The sequence below is a fragment of the Ascaphus truei genome, chromosome 16 (assembly GCF_040206685.1).
Source record: "Ascaphus truei isolate aAscTru1 chromosome 16, aAscTru1.hap1, whole genome shotgun sequence".
Taxonomy (NCBI): Eukaryota; Metazoa; Chordata; class Amphibia; order Anura; family Ascaphidae; genus Ascaphus; species Ascaphus truei.
This window is the reverse complement of record NC_134498.1, coordinates 37,667,815-37,683,011: the sequence shown is the minus strand read 5'-3', so window position 1 is coordinate 37,683,011 and position 15,197 is coordinate 37,667,815. Positions and strand designations below refer to the sequence as shown.

Here is a 15,197-nt window from a genome sequence, read left to right as displayed (position 1 = left end):
TAGGACATACCAAAAAAAAAATCCATGAGTCTAGTATGCCCATAAAAACTTTTGACTCAAATCCCGTGGAGTTCAATCCACTAAAAAGTACGATCCCAATAATAGAAGTTACATTTAATAATGGATTTCTCGTTTTATAAAATAGATCCCTCAGACTGATAGTTTGTAAACTTTATGCAAGTTTATCAAGTAACTGAATGCAATAATATGCCCTACCCAGAGGTTAAAGGCAAAATTTAAGTGAAACCTCACAGTGCACCTATAAGAATGACCCCCACTTACATAGGTATAGCATGCATCTTTTCCTCTCCCGTCTGGAGTGACAATGCAACCTACAGGGAATCCAGGGCTGCAGTATTTGTGTCCATCCTCTACATCATAACACCAAGTCACTGGCATATTGTCTACAATCCTGCAAAAATCACCAGACGTTCAGAGGAATAACATTAAAGCAGCAGTCCAAGCTGCCGTGTTTTTTTTTTTTTTTAATATTTTATTTTTTCCCCTTTAATATATGCATTAATACAAAATCGACACAAAAAGTAATTAGCTAAAGTTGCAGATCGATCCTTTCTCCTGTGATCGACTGGTGGAGATTCGGCTCGGGGGTTCAGAAAAAATGGTTGTCAGTGCAGCATAAGAGGACTAAAGATGCAAAGTTCTGTGGGGAAGATCATGTGACCAGGCAGTCACTAGATACAATTGATGCACTGCTAGAGAGGGCAGGGCTTAAAAAAAAGGGGTGTGCCAGAGCCTGTTTCAGATGAGGAAGGGGATGTCACCTTGTAAATGGTTGCTAGAGAAACAAGAAATGCTTGTTATAATACATTAAACATGTAATTCAGAGTTTTTTTTGTTTTTATGCTACAAGTATTTGCTTTTAGTACAGAACGAATATATATGTATATAAAAAAAACACCATGTATGATATTGCTTGGTCTGCAGCTTTAAGGGGCATCGTGGCAAAATACAGAGAAAATCGCCTCCTCTATTAAAAAGGGATAAAGTGGCGGTGATCCCCAAATAAAGTAGCGCTCTACTTACAAAAACCTGTGTCAAACTTTGGATATATTACAGGAACAGTGAAGACCGCGGGATTCATTTCAGGTCCTACATGGACCTTTGACGTGATGACATGTCCATGTAGGCCGAAATGTATCCCGCGGTCTTCACTGTTCCTGTAATAAATATATCCAAGCTTTGACAAATATTTTTTTTAAGTAGAGCTCTACTTTATTTGGGAATTACAGACACTTTATCCCTTAGTGCATTTTGTGTGGGGCCACAGACAGTTCTCCCTCCCCCCCCCATTTTCCTGGAACTCCTGTTAATTAACATTGGACTTGGTATGAATACATTACAAATATCAATAGCTGTGGACAATGCAAAGTTTTTATTTAATTGTGGTTTGCATATTGCAATTTTATATACTCTATATTATAGGAGCAATCCATGCTGGGGGTCTCCGGAGCAGAACAGTGTTAACATTTCAGTTAGTGGGACCCGGTGAATCATGATACATATGAAAAGAAAGATATTTAAAAAAAAAATATATAGGATAAGGGAGTGGTGAAAATAGATAAATAAACTTGAGCAGAGAGGGGGTGGGTGAGGGGGGAGGGCGCACAGTTTGAGCCACCTGTGCTGAAGCAGGGATCTCCTGAAAATCTGACCTGTTGGTGGTCCTTGAGGACTGGAGTTGCCCGCTCATGGTCTACATTGAATGCACTAAAAAAGCCCAACACGCTCTTTATTGAGTCTGACAGCTTATAATCTCACCAGTGATGCTGATAGTCCAGTTGTATTCCTTTCTTTATGAATGTAAGGCCATTTCCCTCCTGTTTGGGCTTGTAGTGTTTGGAACAAACCATCTTGCAGGTCTCGGGCTTGTTGAAAATAAACTGTAAGTGATGAAAAGAAAGAAAATGGAAAAAAGACGCAGAACACTTTTTTCGCACGGCTTCTCTGTGAATATTGCGAGATTTCCAAGCAAAAAGTATTTCTTGGGAAACTGGGATCAGTAGCCTGATTTAGCATTCGTATCGGAAACTGTTGCTATACACTTTACCCATCTGTATCATTTCTGTATTTCAAAATCGGGCATTTTATCAAACACCTGGAGCGTGGTGTAACCCTCTAACTCAGGGATGGACAACGCCAATCCTCAAGGGTCAGCATCAGGTCAGGTTTTTAAGGATATCCATATTCAGCAGAGGTGGCTCAGTCAAAGACAGGGACACTGATTGAGGCTCCCCATGCTGAAGCAGGGTTATACTGAAAACCTGCCCTGTTAGTGGCCCTTGAAGGCTGGAGTTGGTTAGCCCTGCTCTAACTGAGGGGAGCGCAAACTTTTGGAGCTGCGCCCCCCTCTGCCTGCTCTTGAGCGCCCCCCTTAGCTTGTTTGGAGATATCAATGCCTAGATATCTTTGGATAAGGTAGTATTAGAAAGCATAACGTTGATAGCCAACAATTAGTCATTTAAAATGTATAACTGATTATCACCAATAACTTTAGTAACATTTAAAATATTAGATCTAGCATGCTTTTAAAGCTGCAGTTCAGTCTTTTTTTTTTTTTAATTTATTTTTTTATTTCAATAGTTTTGTGGGCAATCTCTACTTACCTAAAGAACTGTATAGCTGCAGATCAATTCGTTCTCCATGTATTGATCGGCGAAATTTGGTGACATCATTAGAGCTGGCATATGTTTTTCTTCTGCTTCTGTCAGTCAGTGGAAGGTCATGAATATTCATGAGCACTCCTGCACTGACGTGATAGAGGGAGGGCAGGGCTGACAAAGGGGTGTGCCAGGGCTTGTGACAGGACATGAAGGGGCAGTGCCTTAGCAAATGGTTGTTAAAATAGAATACAAGAAAATTGGTCTTTCAAAGTTGTTTTTTTTAAAACAGAAAATGCTAAAAGTATTTTTTCTTACTACAGAACTGATTTATTAAAAAAAAACACACATGCAGGATATTGCCTGAAATGCAGCTTTAAATCATTTAATATTACTCATCAATGACTGCTTTCCAGATAGTATGAATATTTAAAATTACAGCCCAGATTTGAATAACCTTGTATGGTGATGATGCGATTCTTTCTCCAAATAGTACTTGTCCAAGATTTTCCGAAGGTCGCTTCTCATTCTTATCCTTACAAAAGTCAAAGCTACAGAAGAAAGCATGCATCACAAGATTAGTTAAACAGCAATTCATTCGCTTTCATTTTTTATTTGATTACATTGCTTGTGACAGCTTTACAATGGTTGAATGAATTAAAGGCCAAATAAACAATCCCTATTCATTATGCATTTTCTCCGTGCAAAGAGAGATTTAAGCGCCAGTTTCTCTATGACTGGTCATGTGTTTAATCAACGTACATCAACTGGATTTCCAAATGTCACAGAAATAAGAAAAATGTGTTTGTTTTTTAACCAAGATAACAATTATACAATTTTAAAGGAAGAAAAATTGATAGTAACCAGATCTGGCGTTAGCACTTCCCATTAATCCATTTTTTGGACATTGTTATGTTTTACTATAGAAATATTTAGCCATAGAATCTTGAATACACTTTAGAACATGTTACATACTTGTGTTTCACCCAGTTATAATTTCGAACATTAGTTATTTTACACAAAATGATAACTTGCACAGACAGGCAGCTCTATCAAATAATTACACAATATATAATTATATAATTATATATATATATATATACACACAGTGTTCGACAAACCTATACATTTGCTCGCCCCGGGCGAGTGGATTTAACCCCCGGGCGAGTAAATATTGGCCCAAGCAGCACACGTTTGGTACTAGGTGGTGAGTAGATTTTTTTTAAATGTTTAAACATGCAAGAAAAGAATCAGGTTAAATCTACTGGTGTGTACCACTGCTTTAATGAATAAATGTCATCAACTGAAGGTGATCGGTTATTGCAGGGGTGGCCAACTCCAGTCCTCATGGGCTACCTTCAGGATCTCTGCTTCAGCACAGTGCGCTCTACCTGTGCTGAGGCAGGGATATCCTGAAAACTTGACCTGTTGGTGGCCCTTGAGGGCTGGGAGTTGCCCCCCCCCCCCCCCAGAGTTAGTGGAACAAAATGTCTGTACTGATAAATTGCACAATGAGACAGATATGAATTTGACAATCCACCGTCATGTCCAGCCCTAATCTATAACAATTAGACATTATCATGATCATGCAAGCAACAGTATAATTAAAACTGAATTAACTGTTCTATTGTAAAGAATCAATTTTGCTATGAGATACAAAACAAATGATTTAAAACCCTAGTCCTTCCGATTGAAGACGTTGTACTTACGTATCATACTCGTATGGCAGAACCGATTCAACAGAATCCAGTCGGTTTACAAACAGTTCAATTTTGGTCTGAAAGCAAAAAGTTTAACATGAAAAAAAGGGAATAGGGCGAGAACTGTGGTTGGTGCATAGGGCATTGGTGGTGCATGGGGCCAGAGCACAAGAATGTGTACAAACTGCACTTTATGTTTACAACTCTAAAACGAGCAATGCCTTTAACAAAATGGCAGTAGTTTAAATGTTAAAAGGTGTTGCATTGTTTGCAGAGCGCACATACTTGGGAGTGTGGCACACTTCTACAGTATTTCCCAGTGTGGCCCCATACGCAGAGGCACGGGCACAATCCTGATCATAAGAGAGGTACCGAAGGCCAGCAGGGTCCCCCGCTGAAGAGTAAAACGTATGTTTCATATAAATAGGGCAAAGTGTGACATTTAAAAGAACAGAGTTTCAAATGGGAACACATTACATTGGTAAGTTTAATAGGTACATTGTGTTCCGGTTTAAGCTCTGGCAGTCAGTTTAGCCTTCGTGCCATGCAATAGGAAACTGCATGAAAATCCCAACCAGGTACAACGCACCAAACCCTGCATGTCTTCACCCTATCCAGTCTCATTACCCAGGTCCCAACGCTCACGTCTGTCAAATCCTGTCTATCTATTAATCTCACCATATTCATATTCCCAAACACAGCTACCTACTATCCCCCTCTAAAAATGCTGTCCCACGCAGTTAACAAAACACATCTTGAGTTATGAACTGTTAAAATGTCAGGTATGGGGAGATGTGATTAAAGGGGTTATTTATTCATTCAACCACAATAGTGCAGATCGGGGAATGAACGCACAAACTTTGATAGTAGCAATCAGGGAATTATCGCATGGAATCGGGCATTTACTTCAGAGTAATGAATAACCCCCCTAGTGTTTTCACATTATTGCAGCAATAAGGTACTGTATGTTGCAGTGTGGGGGGTGAACACATTGGTGCTTGCATGGTAACTAACCCTTTTGCCATCAGAAGAGCAGACCTTCTCTTTTAAAAAGCCATTTATAAACCTTAATGTCACAGTATATTCACCCCTCACCATAACAGCACCCACCCCAGCCCATCTCATGTCTCCAATTACCCCATAAACAGTACTAACACCCTCTCCATTATAGCAGGCAAACAACTGTTACCTGTCCACCATGTGCATCGGTCATAGCACTTAATAAACCTTGTCAACACCCTCTATCCATATCAGCATCAATACATCACTTACATGCTCACCACACCTCTCTTGTAACACCTTGTAAATGGCACCTTTTGGACCACTCCTATTCACTACCCTCTTCACAAGAGCACCCATTCTATAGCTACACTCTACTAACCCTTCTCAATCACAGCGCCCGCCTCCATCTTTCTAACGACACCCTGTAAACTTGACCTTCATCCTTCAATTAAACCTCTATATCAGTAGTATGAACTCCATCTACACATTACCACATACGCCAATGCACCCAATAAAAACTTTACCCACCAATATAGCATCAACTTAATCCACAGCTACCCTATGAATCGACCCCCCCCCCCCACACACACCAAGAATACATCCTTAAACTTTGCCCCATAAAACTTACCAATACCCTCTATTCATCTCTTCATAACAAGCCTGTTACCCCCCTATCTTTCTGTCACCCCATGAACATTACCCTCCCAGACAACTGTCAAAAACAGCAAACTGCCTTCTTCCTATAAAATTATAATATACCATACAGAGCTTCTACGAAATAGCATGCGTTACCCAAACATAAATCAGGATTTATAATATTTTTTTTGCATCCAACCTTTTCAGTGCCATGGGTCTAGTGGCACCAGAGCTCCAAAAGCTCTGAAAGAGTTAAAGCCGCACAATGCTCCGGATTGTTAATCTATTTTAAAGGCCTTTGATACTTGTGTCATGTGATTGCTCCAAGAATGAGGATATGACGCTCCCTGGCAGTAAACGGGAGCAATGGGGGGGGGGCTGCACTTCTGTTTGTAGGGGTTAGTCTAATCTGCCCTAAGAAAACAAGTGACCATGCTGCACCGGGTATATCATAAGGGTCCCTGGCGTGCCAAGACACATGGCATAGCACACACTTCATTAGAGCACTGTAAAGGGTAATCGTATTACAGTATTGACCGCAACATCAGTAACTTTTAGTCCGCTATTTTCAGAACCGTTAATTGGAATTTAAGTTAAATTTTTCCATAGAAATCTGAACAATGAACTGACAGAATTAGACAAGCATGATCACAGATGGGTACACAAATCTAGCAACAACCTCAGCCTTGAATAAACAGAATTCTGCTAAAATTAGACATATTTTGCAGAATCCATAAAGAGGACCTTGTTTTAGCTTCAAAGCAGCAGTACTGTATATATACAAATCCTGGGCACCTCAAATTTCAGTCCTGGCGTTTATGTTGTGTTACAGTACTGATTGACCGGTCAGTCACCACTGCGACCGGCAACAGAGCTCCCCATCATACTTTGCTGGCGCGACATCAAAGCAAGGTAGTGTTGCACTGTGACCAGCCGCAATGGAGGGTGATAGGGGGTTGCCAAGTACCAGACCGCAGAATCCTAGAGACTGGGGACCACAGAGCAGCTTTCCCCACCCTACGAGGTAACCTTTAAAAAACAAAATATGGAGCAGCACTGTGTACCCTATCCGGCCACCCCTGTGGCTACGGCCCCTCAGATCACGTGATCGCTCCAACATCACTTCCTGCTTGCGTCCAAAAGTGGGGGGGTCCCTCTCTCCAGTTAAGGCCAGGTCCCCACTGGCTACTGCAGCAGCGGATGCTGCAGGGACAAGAGCTGCCCCTCAATGGGGCCAGGGCCACGGCGCTGAGCCGACAGAAACTCCTGCTCAAGAGAATTGAGATCAGAACTCGCGATGAAGCGCTAGGCCACGCCCCCCAGTTCAGCCAATGAGGACAAACCTGCCGGGTGACGTCACAGACGCGCCCCGTCACGCCCCCCGTCTTTCCCCATGCAGCTCTCTGCAGACCGGGGAATTCGGCTGCACGCGCCACCAGCCCCGCAGGCGCGCATGCAGCGGGGCCGCAGCCTAATATAGTGTGCGCGTGCAGTGAGCGTGGAGCCGGGCGATAACAGGGAAGACTCCGAAACGTATTCGCGCCGCTACCGCAATGTATGTGTGTGCATGTACAATATTAATAAATAATTTATTCTCACAGCATGTATTTTTTTTTATTTTTAATACACACACACACACACACACACACACACACACACAACCTTCCAAGCCTGGTCGCTCACAGCAGCACAGACCATACACACAAAAAGTGTGCATCACGTGCACGAGCGTTCGCACAGGCACGCGCGCACCCACTATATTAGGGGCCTTAGTTCGCAGTCAGACTGAAAACGCCCCTTAGAAAACAGACAAAAGCACGATCACGTCCAGCGTCCACCCTAAAGCCGGGATTATAGTGGTGGCGCGCGTGCGACGCTGTGCACCACCAAAACAAATTAATGTTGTGCAATGAGCGAGCACAAGGTACACACAACCAAACACGTGATTTTTGAAGAGACATTTGAAATTGTTCTTGCCGCGCGCCGGCCACGTCATGTGAGCGGTTCAGCCAATGAGGACGAACCGCTCACGTAACATCACGGCCACGCCTCCAGCGCAGGTTTTGCATGCGCGGAACAGGCGCGTGACATCACGTGGTCAAGCGCAAGCTGGCAGTATAATCACGGTCAAAGGACTGTACGTCTACAGGGCACTGGAGGGGTTAAGTTATGTCTAAAATGTTTGTCTTCTGCATTTATGAATATCTATATCTACAGAAGGTACCACTTGCCCCTCTACTGAGAATTTCGACCTAATGTATGAGACATATATTATACTGTACATACATACATATATATATACATACATATACATACATATATACATATACACAGTGACACACAGTGACACACAGTGACACACAGTGACACACAGTGACACACAGTGACACACAGTGACACACACGCATTCTCACCTTGCAGGTCTCCGTTTCTTTGCCCTCTTCACAGAAACTGACAGGAGCCAGACCCGGGAGATAAAACCCGCCGCACCGAGCCGCGCAGAGCAGCGTCACCAGAGCGAACAAACGCTCCCTCACTCCCAGGGGGGCCGCCATCATTACCCCGGGACACTCTCAGAACCAGGCGCATGCGCAGGCTCCGCTTCTAGAGACTCGCGCGTTCCACGCAGCGGGTGACGAAGTCCGTGCGCGCACCCCGCCTACCCACAACGTCAGTGCCTGAGGGCGGCGCGCGACCTGCGAGGCGCCAACCAGCACGCGCGCAGTTCGAGGTGAAAGGGGCGTGGTTTCTATTAACATGACTCAGCCGTGTAAAGTTCAGTCCCTGCACCCACACAAATACATACATGTAACATGCAGAAAATGTCAACGAAATGAAAGAAGTGTAACACTGGGTTTTTTTTGCATAATCAGTTTTTTCAATATCTTTTTTTTCCCCTCATATGACGCAGCCCTATAAGGCTGCGCTTATAGTGCCAGCGACGCGACGTCGCATCAAAACAAATGCATTGCCACTGTCGCATGCGCTTATAGTAAGCGCGACGCAATGGTGCAACGGCTTAGTCGCGTCACTGGCACTATAAGCGTAGCCTAAGGCCTCGGCCAAGCTTCCTGCTGCCGTGCTGAGGCGCGCTGAGGCTCAGGGAAAGCGGGTGCTTTCCCTGGCCTTGCGGGTGCTTTCCCTGCGCGCCGTCAGGGGGGGGCCAGTGACGTCACGGAGCTGGTTCGCCCTCATTGGGCGAACTGCTCACGTGACCGGCCCTGCGCTTCTGCAAGCGCTTGAATTTAAAAATGACCTAAGACCTACGCTTCCGCGCGCTTGCGTAGGCGAGCCCCTACTAAAGCCGCTCTCATTGCGGCTGTAGGGGCTCACAGGTAAGTGCAAACGCGCCTCAGCACGGCTCAGCGCGTAAGCGCTGACCATGGCCGAGGCCTAAGGCTGCGGTCCCAGTAACTACTACAGCGCACGCCTCGGCGTGAACTGTGCAATCAAGCCCCGCCCCCCAGTCCGGCCGGTCCCAGTCCCTACCTTGTCGCGCACCTTTCCCCAGCGGTGCGCGACAGGTTTTCAGGGAGGCAGGAGAATTTGAACTTGACATCTGCGACGGAGGCGTGGCCACGCCCCCGCCGGCGGTTCAGCCAATAAGGGCGAACCAGCCGCGGGACGTCATGGCCACGCCCCCGCAAACCCACAGCCACGCCCCCTCCCGTCACAAACCTTCCCTCTCCCCCCAGACCGCAGATCGCGGTGTAGCGCTGTGCACGCGCCGCCCCCCCGCCGGGCGCGCGTGTCACAGTGAAGACTGGGGACTCAGCCTAAGGCTGGGTCATGCGAGGGGCTTCACGCTCGGCTCTAGCTGGAGCGATGTGTGCCCTGTTGACGTGACAAGGGGGGGCGTGTCGTGGGCGTGACTTCACAGAGCTGGTTCGCCCTCATTGGGCAAACCGCTCACGTTACTCGGCCGTTGCGCGAGGAAACAAATGTATTAGTGCGCTCTAAGGGCAGCCACATAGGCTAAGCTTGTACACTCGGCTTGCTTGCGAGAGTGCAAGCTTTTAGGCCGAGCTCGTGGTGGTGGCGTCGCTATGTGCGCCCGCACACTTCCGGGACTCTTACCTGATTGTCTGTGGTAGTTCTTCAAGTGCCTGTGGAGCTGCGCGCGTCGACACTGCTACATTTTGCAGCAACACCTCAATTTGAAATTTTGCGCTGCAGTCGCGTGACGTCAGCATCACGTGAGCTGGTTCAGCTAATGAGGGTGAACCAGCTCCATGACGCGTTCGCCGCGTTCGCCACGTCCCCCACGTCCCCCACCCCCCAACATCCTGCAGCTAGCGGTAACCAGTTGTTTGTATTTTTCTTAATTTTAGATAATGCACTGGGCGCAAGTCTGTTTTTCAAGGTGTCCGCTCTTTTGAAAATAACAGAACGGTTTTCAGGGACTATTTCTCCCAAAATAGGGTCATTCTTGACAATGTGCCAATGCCTTTTATAAGATTTTTGATTTTATCTGCCTGTCGATTATAGTCTGTAAGAAATGCAAAATTGAAACCACTATTATCTGACTCTGCTCCCTTCATTTTTATTTGTAAAAGTTATTTTCTACCTGTGCACTGTGCTTTGTTTATTGCATCTTAAACATTAACCCTATTAATAACCCTGTATTCTCTTTCTAGAAATCGGTTCTGGCGGAATAAAGATTGATCATTAAAAGTCTCAAGATCAGTACAATTTCTCCTTACTCTTCTAAACTGGCCATAAGGCTAAGGCCCCGGTCTCTCCGCTGTAACGCGCGCCCGCGCTTTTGGCGGCGCGTTCAGCCGATTCCCCGGTCTGCAGCTCACTGCAGGAGGAGAGACCGGGGGGGCGTGGTGGAGGAGTGACGGGGGCGCGGCCATGACGTCACCCGGCAGGTTCGCCCTCATTGGCTGAACCACCGGGGGCGTGCCTAATCGCTCGACGCGAGTCCTGCTCTCAATTCTATTGAGAGCAGGAGTAGCTCTCGCGCGAGCGCTGTGGCCCCCCCTCGCAGCGGGCCCAGCACCATTGCGGGGAGGGCTCTCGTGGGCAGCGGGGGCAAGCCCTAAGGCACATTTCTTATCAAACTAGGATGGTGACAGCTCGACTGTAGTAAATAGTAATTGCTAGCCACCTGTTTAAAGTAAGTTTTTGTCTTAATGTACTCGCTTTCAATAAAAATGGTGAGATCTAAAAAAATTGACTTGATTCTTGCTATAATCACAGGTAAACCTCAAATTTAATTAATTAGCATTGATAGAATCTATGAATTTAAGAAGACTTCCCTCATCACCCCTCCAGATGGAGGTACTTAGCCGTGGTCAGGATTGGAGAGATGCGGATCGTCGTGGTACTTTGCCGAGGTCCGGATTGGAGAGGTGCAGATCGTCGTTGGTAGCCGGGGTGAGGAGATTAGAAGAGCGGAGTCCAAAAGAGTAGCCTAGGTCAGGAACAAAAGAGCTAGGAACTGAAGTACACGACAAGACTGTGGAGGCAAGGGTAGCAGTGAACACTTCGAACAAACAAAGGTTTATGCTCAGCCGATTTGCCAGTGGGCCGGCTGAGCATATATAGGACACAGGTACCAATGAGGTAGCAGACAGGAGGAGGCGTGTCAGTAAGACTGACCGTGATAGGCTGATAAGGCGCAGGAGACAGGAGTGGGGAGGATCCCTGAAGAGTATAGATGATGCGGCTTATGCGCATGCTGACCGCGCACCGATGATGTCGCCGCGTGGGCAGAGTCTGGAGGCGGGACCAGAGAGGGTGGTATTTACATCCGCGCAGGATGCGCACGCGCCCCTAATATGACGGCTGGTCCCAGGAGAAGGGAGAGAAGCGTCACGGATGACGGATAGAGAGGGGGACCGATCACGGGTTGGGGTATGTGCCGAGTGCGCTGAGCGCGTCGCGCATCACAGATCCTGACCCTCTCCACAGGGAAGCATCGCTAGGGTTTTTTTTAATCCCACCATCTCTATTTGTTTGGAGAAATAGGAAGTAGCAAGCAGCCATTTTACACACTCCCATATGTACCCCCTACAAGTGCAGTCAAATATCTCAGGGTACTACATCTACTAAAAGATGTCTCAGAACACGGCATTAAAAAGTGATATCAACATAACATTTGTTATGCATTCTAGGGGTGCCAGGTGGCTTCTCCCAAAAATAATGGAGGACACACCTGTTTCCTCTCCTTGGCCCCACCCCCAGGCTCCTGACACCTCCTGATTGGCTGCATTACCCAATAGCAGCCAATCAGGATGGAGGAAGCAGCCCAGCCCCATAGCAGCAGCCCTGTTCTCTCCCCGCTCAGGGAAATCCTGCGGCCCCCCAAGCTGGTCAGGTCATTATGTCCAGAGAGGTAATACCGGTATACACATACACGCCCAGTATTACCTCTCATGTTTTACTGGACAGTGTGTCCAAATACAGGACAGTCCAGTTCAACACTGGACAACCCTATCCACGTCCTATGTCATATTGTATTTCTTGTCAGGGTTTTTTTTTTGGTATGGAGTATAGTGGTCTGAAGATTTCACTAAACCTCATTAAACAGGAGTAAGTCTCCTGTGTGCTAAAAGTCCCGGCATGCAATTTTCAGAAACCTTAAATAAAAATCACAGCAAGTGCCGAGACATGAATAGCTCCTAATAAAACATTTTATGTCCTGAAATGTGTTATATTAAACAGCCTTTTGGGCCTACGCCTAAAATAATAATAATAAAAAAATCCCATTACTAATTTATCAGGCAGACTTTCAACTTAAAGTGCTAAGTATATTTATGTGTAGGGAACTCACAAATAGTCTCGGTGTTATATCATGTGGCTGAGTACTTTCACTATAATATAATTAAACTAGAAAGGGTAAACCCAGTTGGGCACTCAACTTCCCTGCTGGATGATAAATTGATCAAGTTTAAAAAACTTTATTGTCAAAATAATTAAAATAAATGGTATTTGAAATAGCTAAGGTAGTAGTTACCAACCTTTTTTTGTTTTAGGAACACAATGTGAAATCCCAACCCTCTCCAATAGCGAGTCTGAATATTCAAAGTGCCAATAAAAAAGTTCCTAGTAGAGTGAGTGGGGGGGGGAGGGTGGTAGGGATGTGAGTGCACCTGTATGTGAGTGCACCTGTATACCGGTGTCCTACTGCTGTTATGTGGACAGCTAGAAAGCTGTGTCCTAACCTAGGTAACTAGTGTACCGTACATACCAGAAATAGGCTAAATACCCTTTTGTACCAAGATCTTATAAATAGCTACCCATGTGGATAGGCTAACTGGATATAGTAATGTAAAATATATAAACTCCTAAAAAAGTAAGGTATGTCCTTATGGCAGTGTTTTTCAACCAGGGTTCCTTGGAACCCTTGGGTTCCCCGTGCATCCCTAAAGGGTTTCCTGCAATTTTCTGGTCATTTGAAAATTGTATCAAATACAGAAGAATTTACAATGCATCTGATCACAGAGTTGCCATTAGAATGGTTGGGGGTTCCTCAGAATTTCACTTAGTGTTCCACGACCAAAAAAAGGTTTGAAACTACTGCCTTATGGTATGAACAGTCTACTCAGGATAAAGCTAAGGCCGAGCTCACGGCGGCGGCGGCGTTGCTACGTACGCGCAGTTGCATTCACAAGGTCTCTTACCTGATTGTGTAAGGTAGTTCCTTAAGTGCCCACGGTGCTGCCCAGCTACATTTTGCTGCCACAACAAAAATTGAAATTGGGACTGCAGTAGCATGACGTCAGCATCACGTGAGCTGGTTCAGCCAATGAGGGCGAACCAGCTCTGTGACGCGCCTGTGACGCGTTCGGCACACACCCCGCCACCCCCCCCCCCCCGATTGCTGTGACCCATCTCCTGCAGCTAGCGCACGCATCGCTGGGGCTGCAGGAGTGCGCGCGGGGGCCTAAGTCCTCAGTCACTGCATGTAGCTGATCATGTGGACAATTGCTGGATGTGTAAATAATAGGAGTTCAGAATGGTCTAATGGAGTCAACAAAGGTGCTACAGTATATCAGAGGCATTGCCACTAGGTCAGCAACCACTTCAACCATATCAGCTCCATTGAAAAAATCAATCACTGGAGTAGATTATGAGAAATGTGGTGATGATATAGGGTGCAACGCACATGCGCAGAAGTGGCCGCCAGGTGACACGCATGCGCAGAAGTGGACACTAGGAGACACACACGCACAGTTATTAGAGGAATTCCCAGTGAATATAACTATAGAAGTACAAATAGATTTATTTTTTTAGAAATGTTTCAAAAATAAAACGGGGTGTGGGCTGAAATTGTATTTTTGATTTTTATGATTGACATTGAATGAAAGACTTTTGAGATTAACGGCATTTAAATACTTTACAATCTAAAATATATGTATCTTACTTAGTTATCATAAGTCAATTATATCATGTATTCAAAATGATAGTATGGAAATTTCAACACAAAAATAAATAAAATAAATTATACTCTCAAATCTCTTTCATTGAATTAAAAACATCACCATCGCAAGTACAATTTCTGTGACAAAACAGAAAGAAGTTTCACTTACAATGCGCGTGCTCAGCACACACAACTTTTTTTTATTTATAAAATGTTTTACCAGGAAGTAATACATTGAGAGTTACCTCTCGTCTTCAGGTATGTCCTGGGCACAGAGATATGATGACATGGGTACAAACACAGTTACAGAATGAGGTATTTGTACTAGTACAGACAGGCCCCGGTAATGCGGCGGGTTCCGTTCTATGGTCCCGCCGGAAAGCGGAAACGCCGATTTTTCGGCAATTTCCTCTTCTGCGCATGCGCGACCTCTGCACATTTTTTGCACATGTTTTGCACATGCGCGACCTGGGCAGCCCCCGTTCTGTGCAAGATGCCGACATGGCTGCCCCCTTCCTGGTACCGCTGTATGACCGGAACGACGTAAAGCGGGCCCCTACTGTAATTCAAAACCAACCGTACACACGTCAAAATAACCAGTCAGCACTTCACAACTACATTTAAATAAAGTTTGTATTATTATTATAACAACTCAGTCCTTTTAAAAGTGAGAAGACGTGAGTAATACTGTATGTATGACTAAGCAGCCTGCCAGGCAGTGGCAGCGGAGGGGTTAATGGGGCCTGCTACCCAAGGTGAGGCGCACAGCACCACCGCTAGTTTCATTCATCCTTCATTCATTGGCCAAGGGGGCGTCACATCCGGGCACCACGAGCCTCGCTTCTGTGGCTGTGTGACGTGTCAGTATAA

At 45.6% G+C, this 15,197-nt stretch overlaps 1 protein-coding gene across 1 annotated transcript in view; it reads right to left on the bottom strand.

Moving 5' to 3' along the window:
* The window catches only part of LOC142467483 (transmembrane 9 superfamily member 2-like), a 33,872-nt gene extending 25,312 nt beyond the window's left edge, over window positions 1-8,560 (bottom strand). The window contains exons 1-5 of the mRNA XM_075573237.1: window positions 8,371-8,560; window positions 4,328-4,395; window positions 3,076-3,169; window positions 1,780-1,901; window positions 283-412 (exon numbers count right to left, since the gene is read on the bottom strand). Coding sequence (XP_075429352.1) covers window positions 283-412; window positions 1,780-1,901; window positions 3,076-3,169; window positions 4,328-4,395; window positions 8,371-8,514 — 558 coding nt within the window. The 5' untranslated portion in view covers window positions 8,515-8,560. The remainder of the gene's footprint in view (window positions 1-282; window positions 413-1,779; window positions 1,902-3,075; window positions 3,170-4,327; window positions 4,396-8,370) is intronic.
* Between the last annotated feature and the right edge of the window lie 6,637 nt (window positions 8,561-15,197).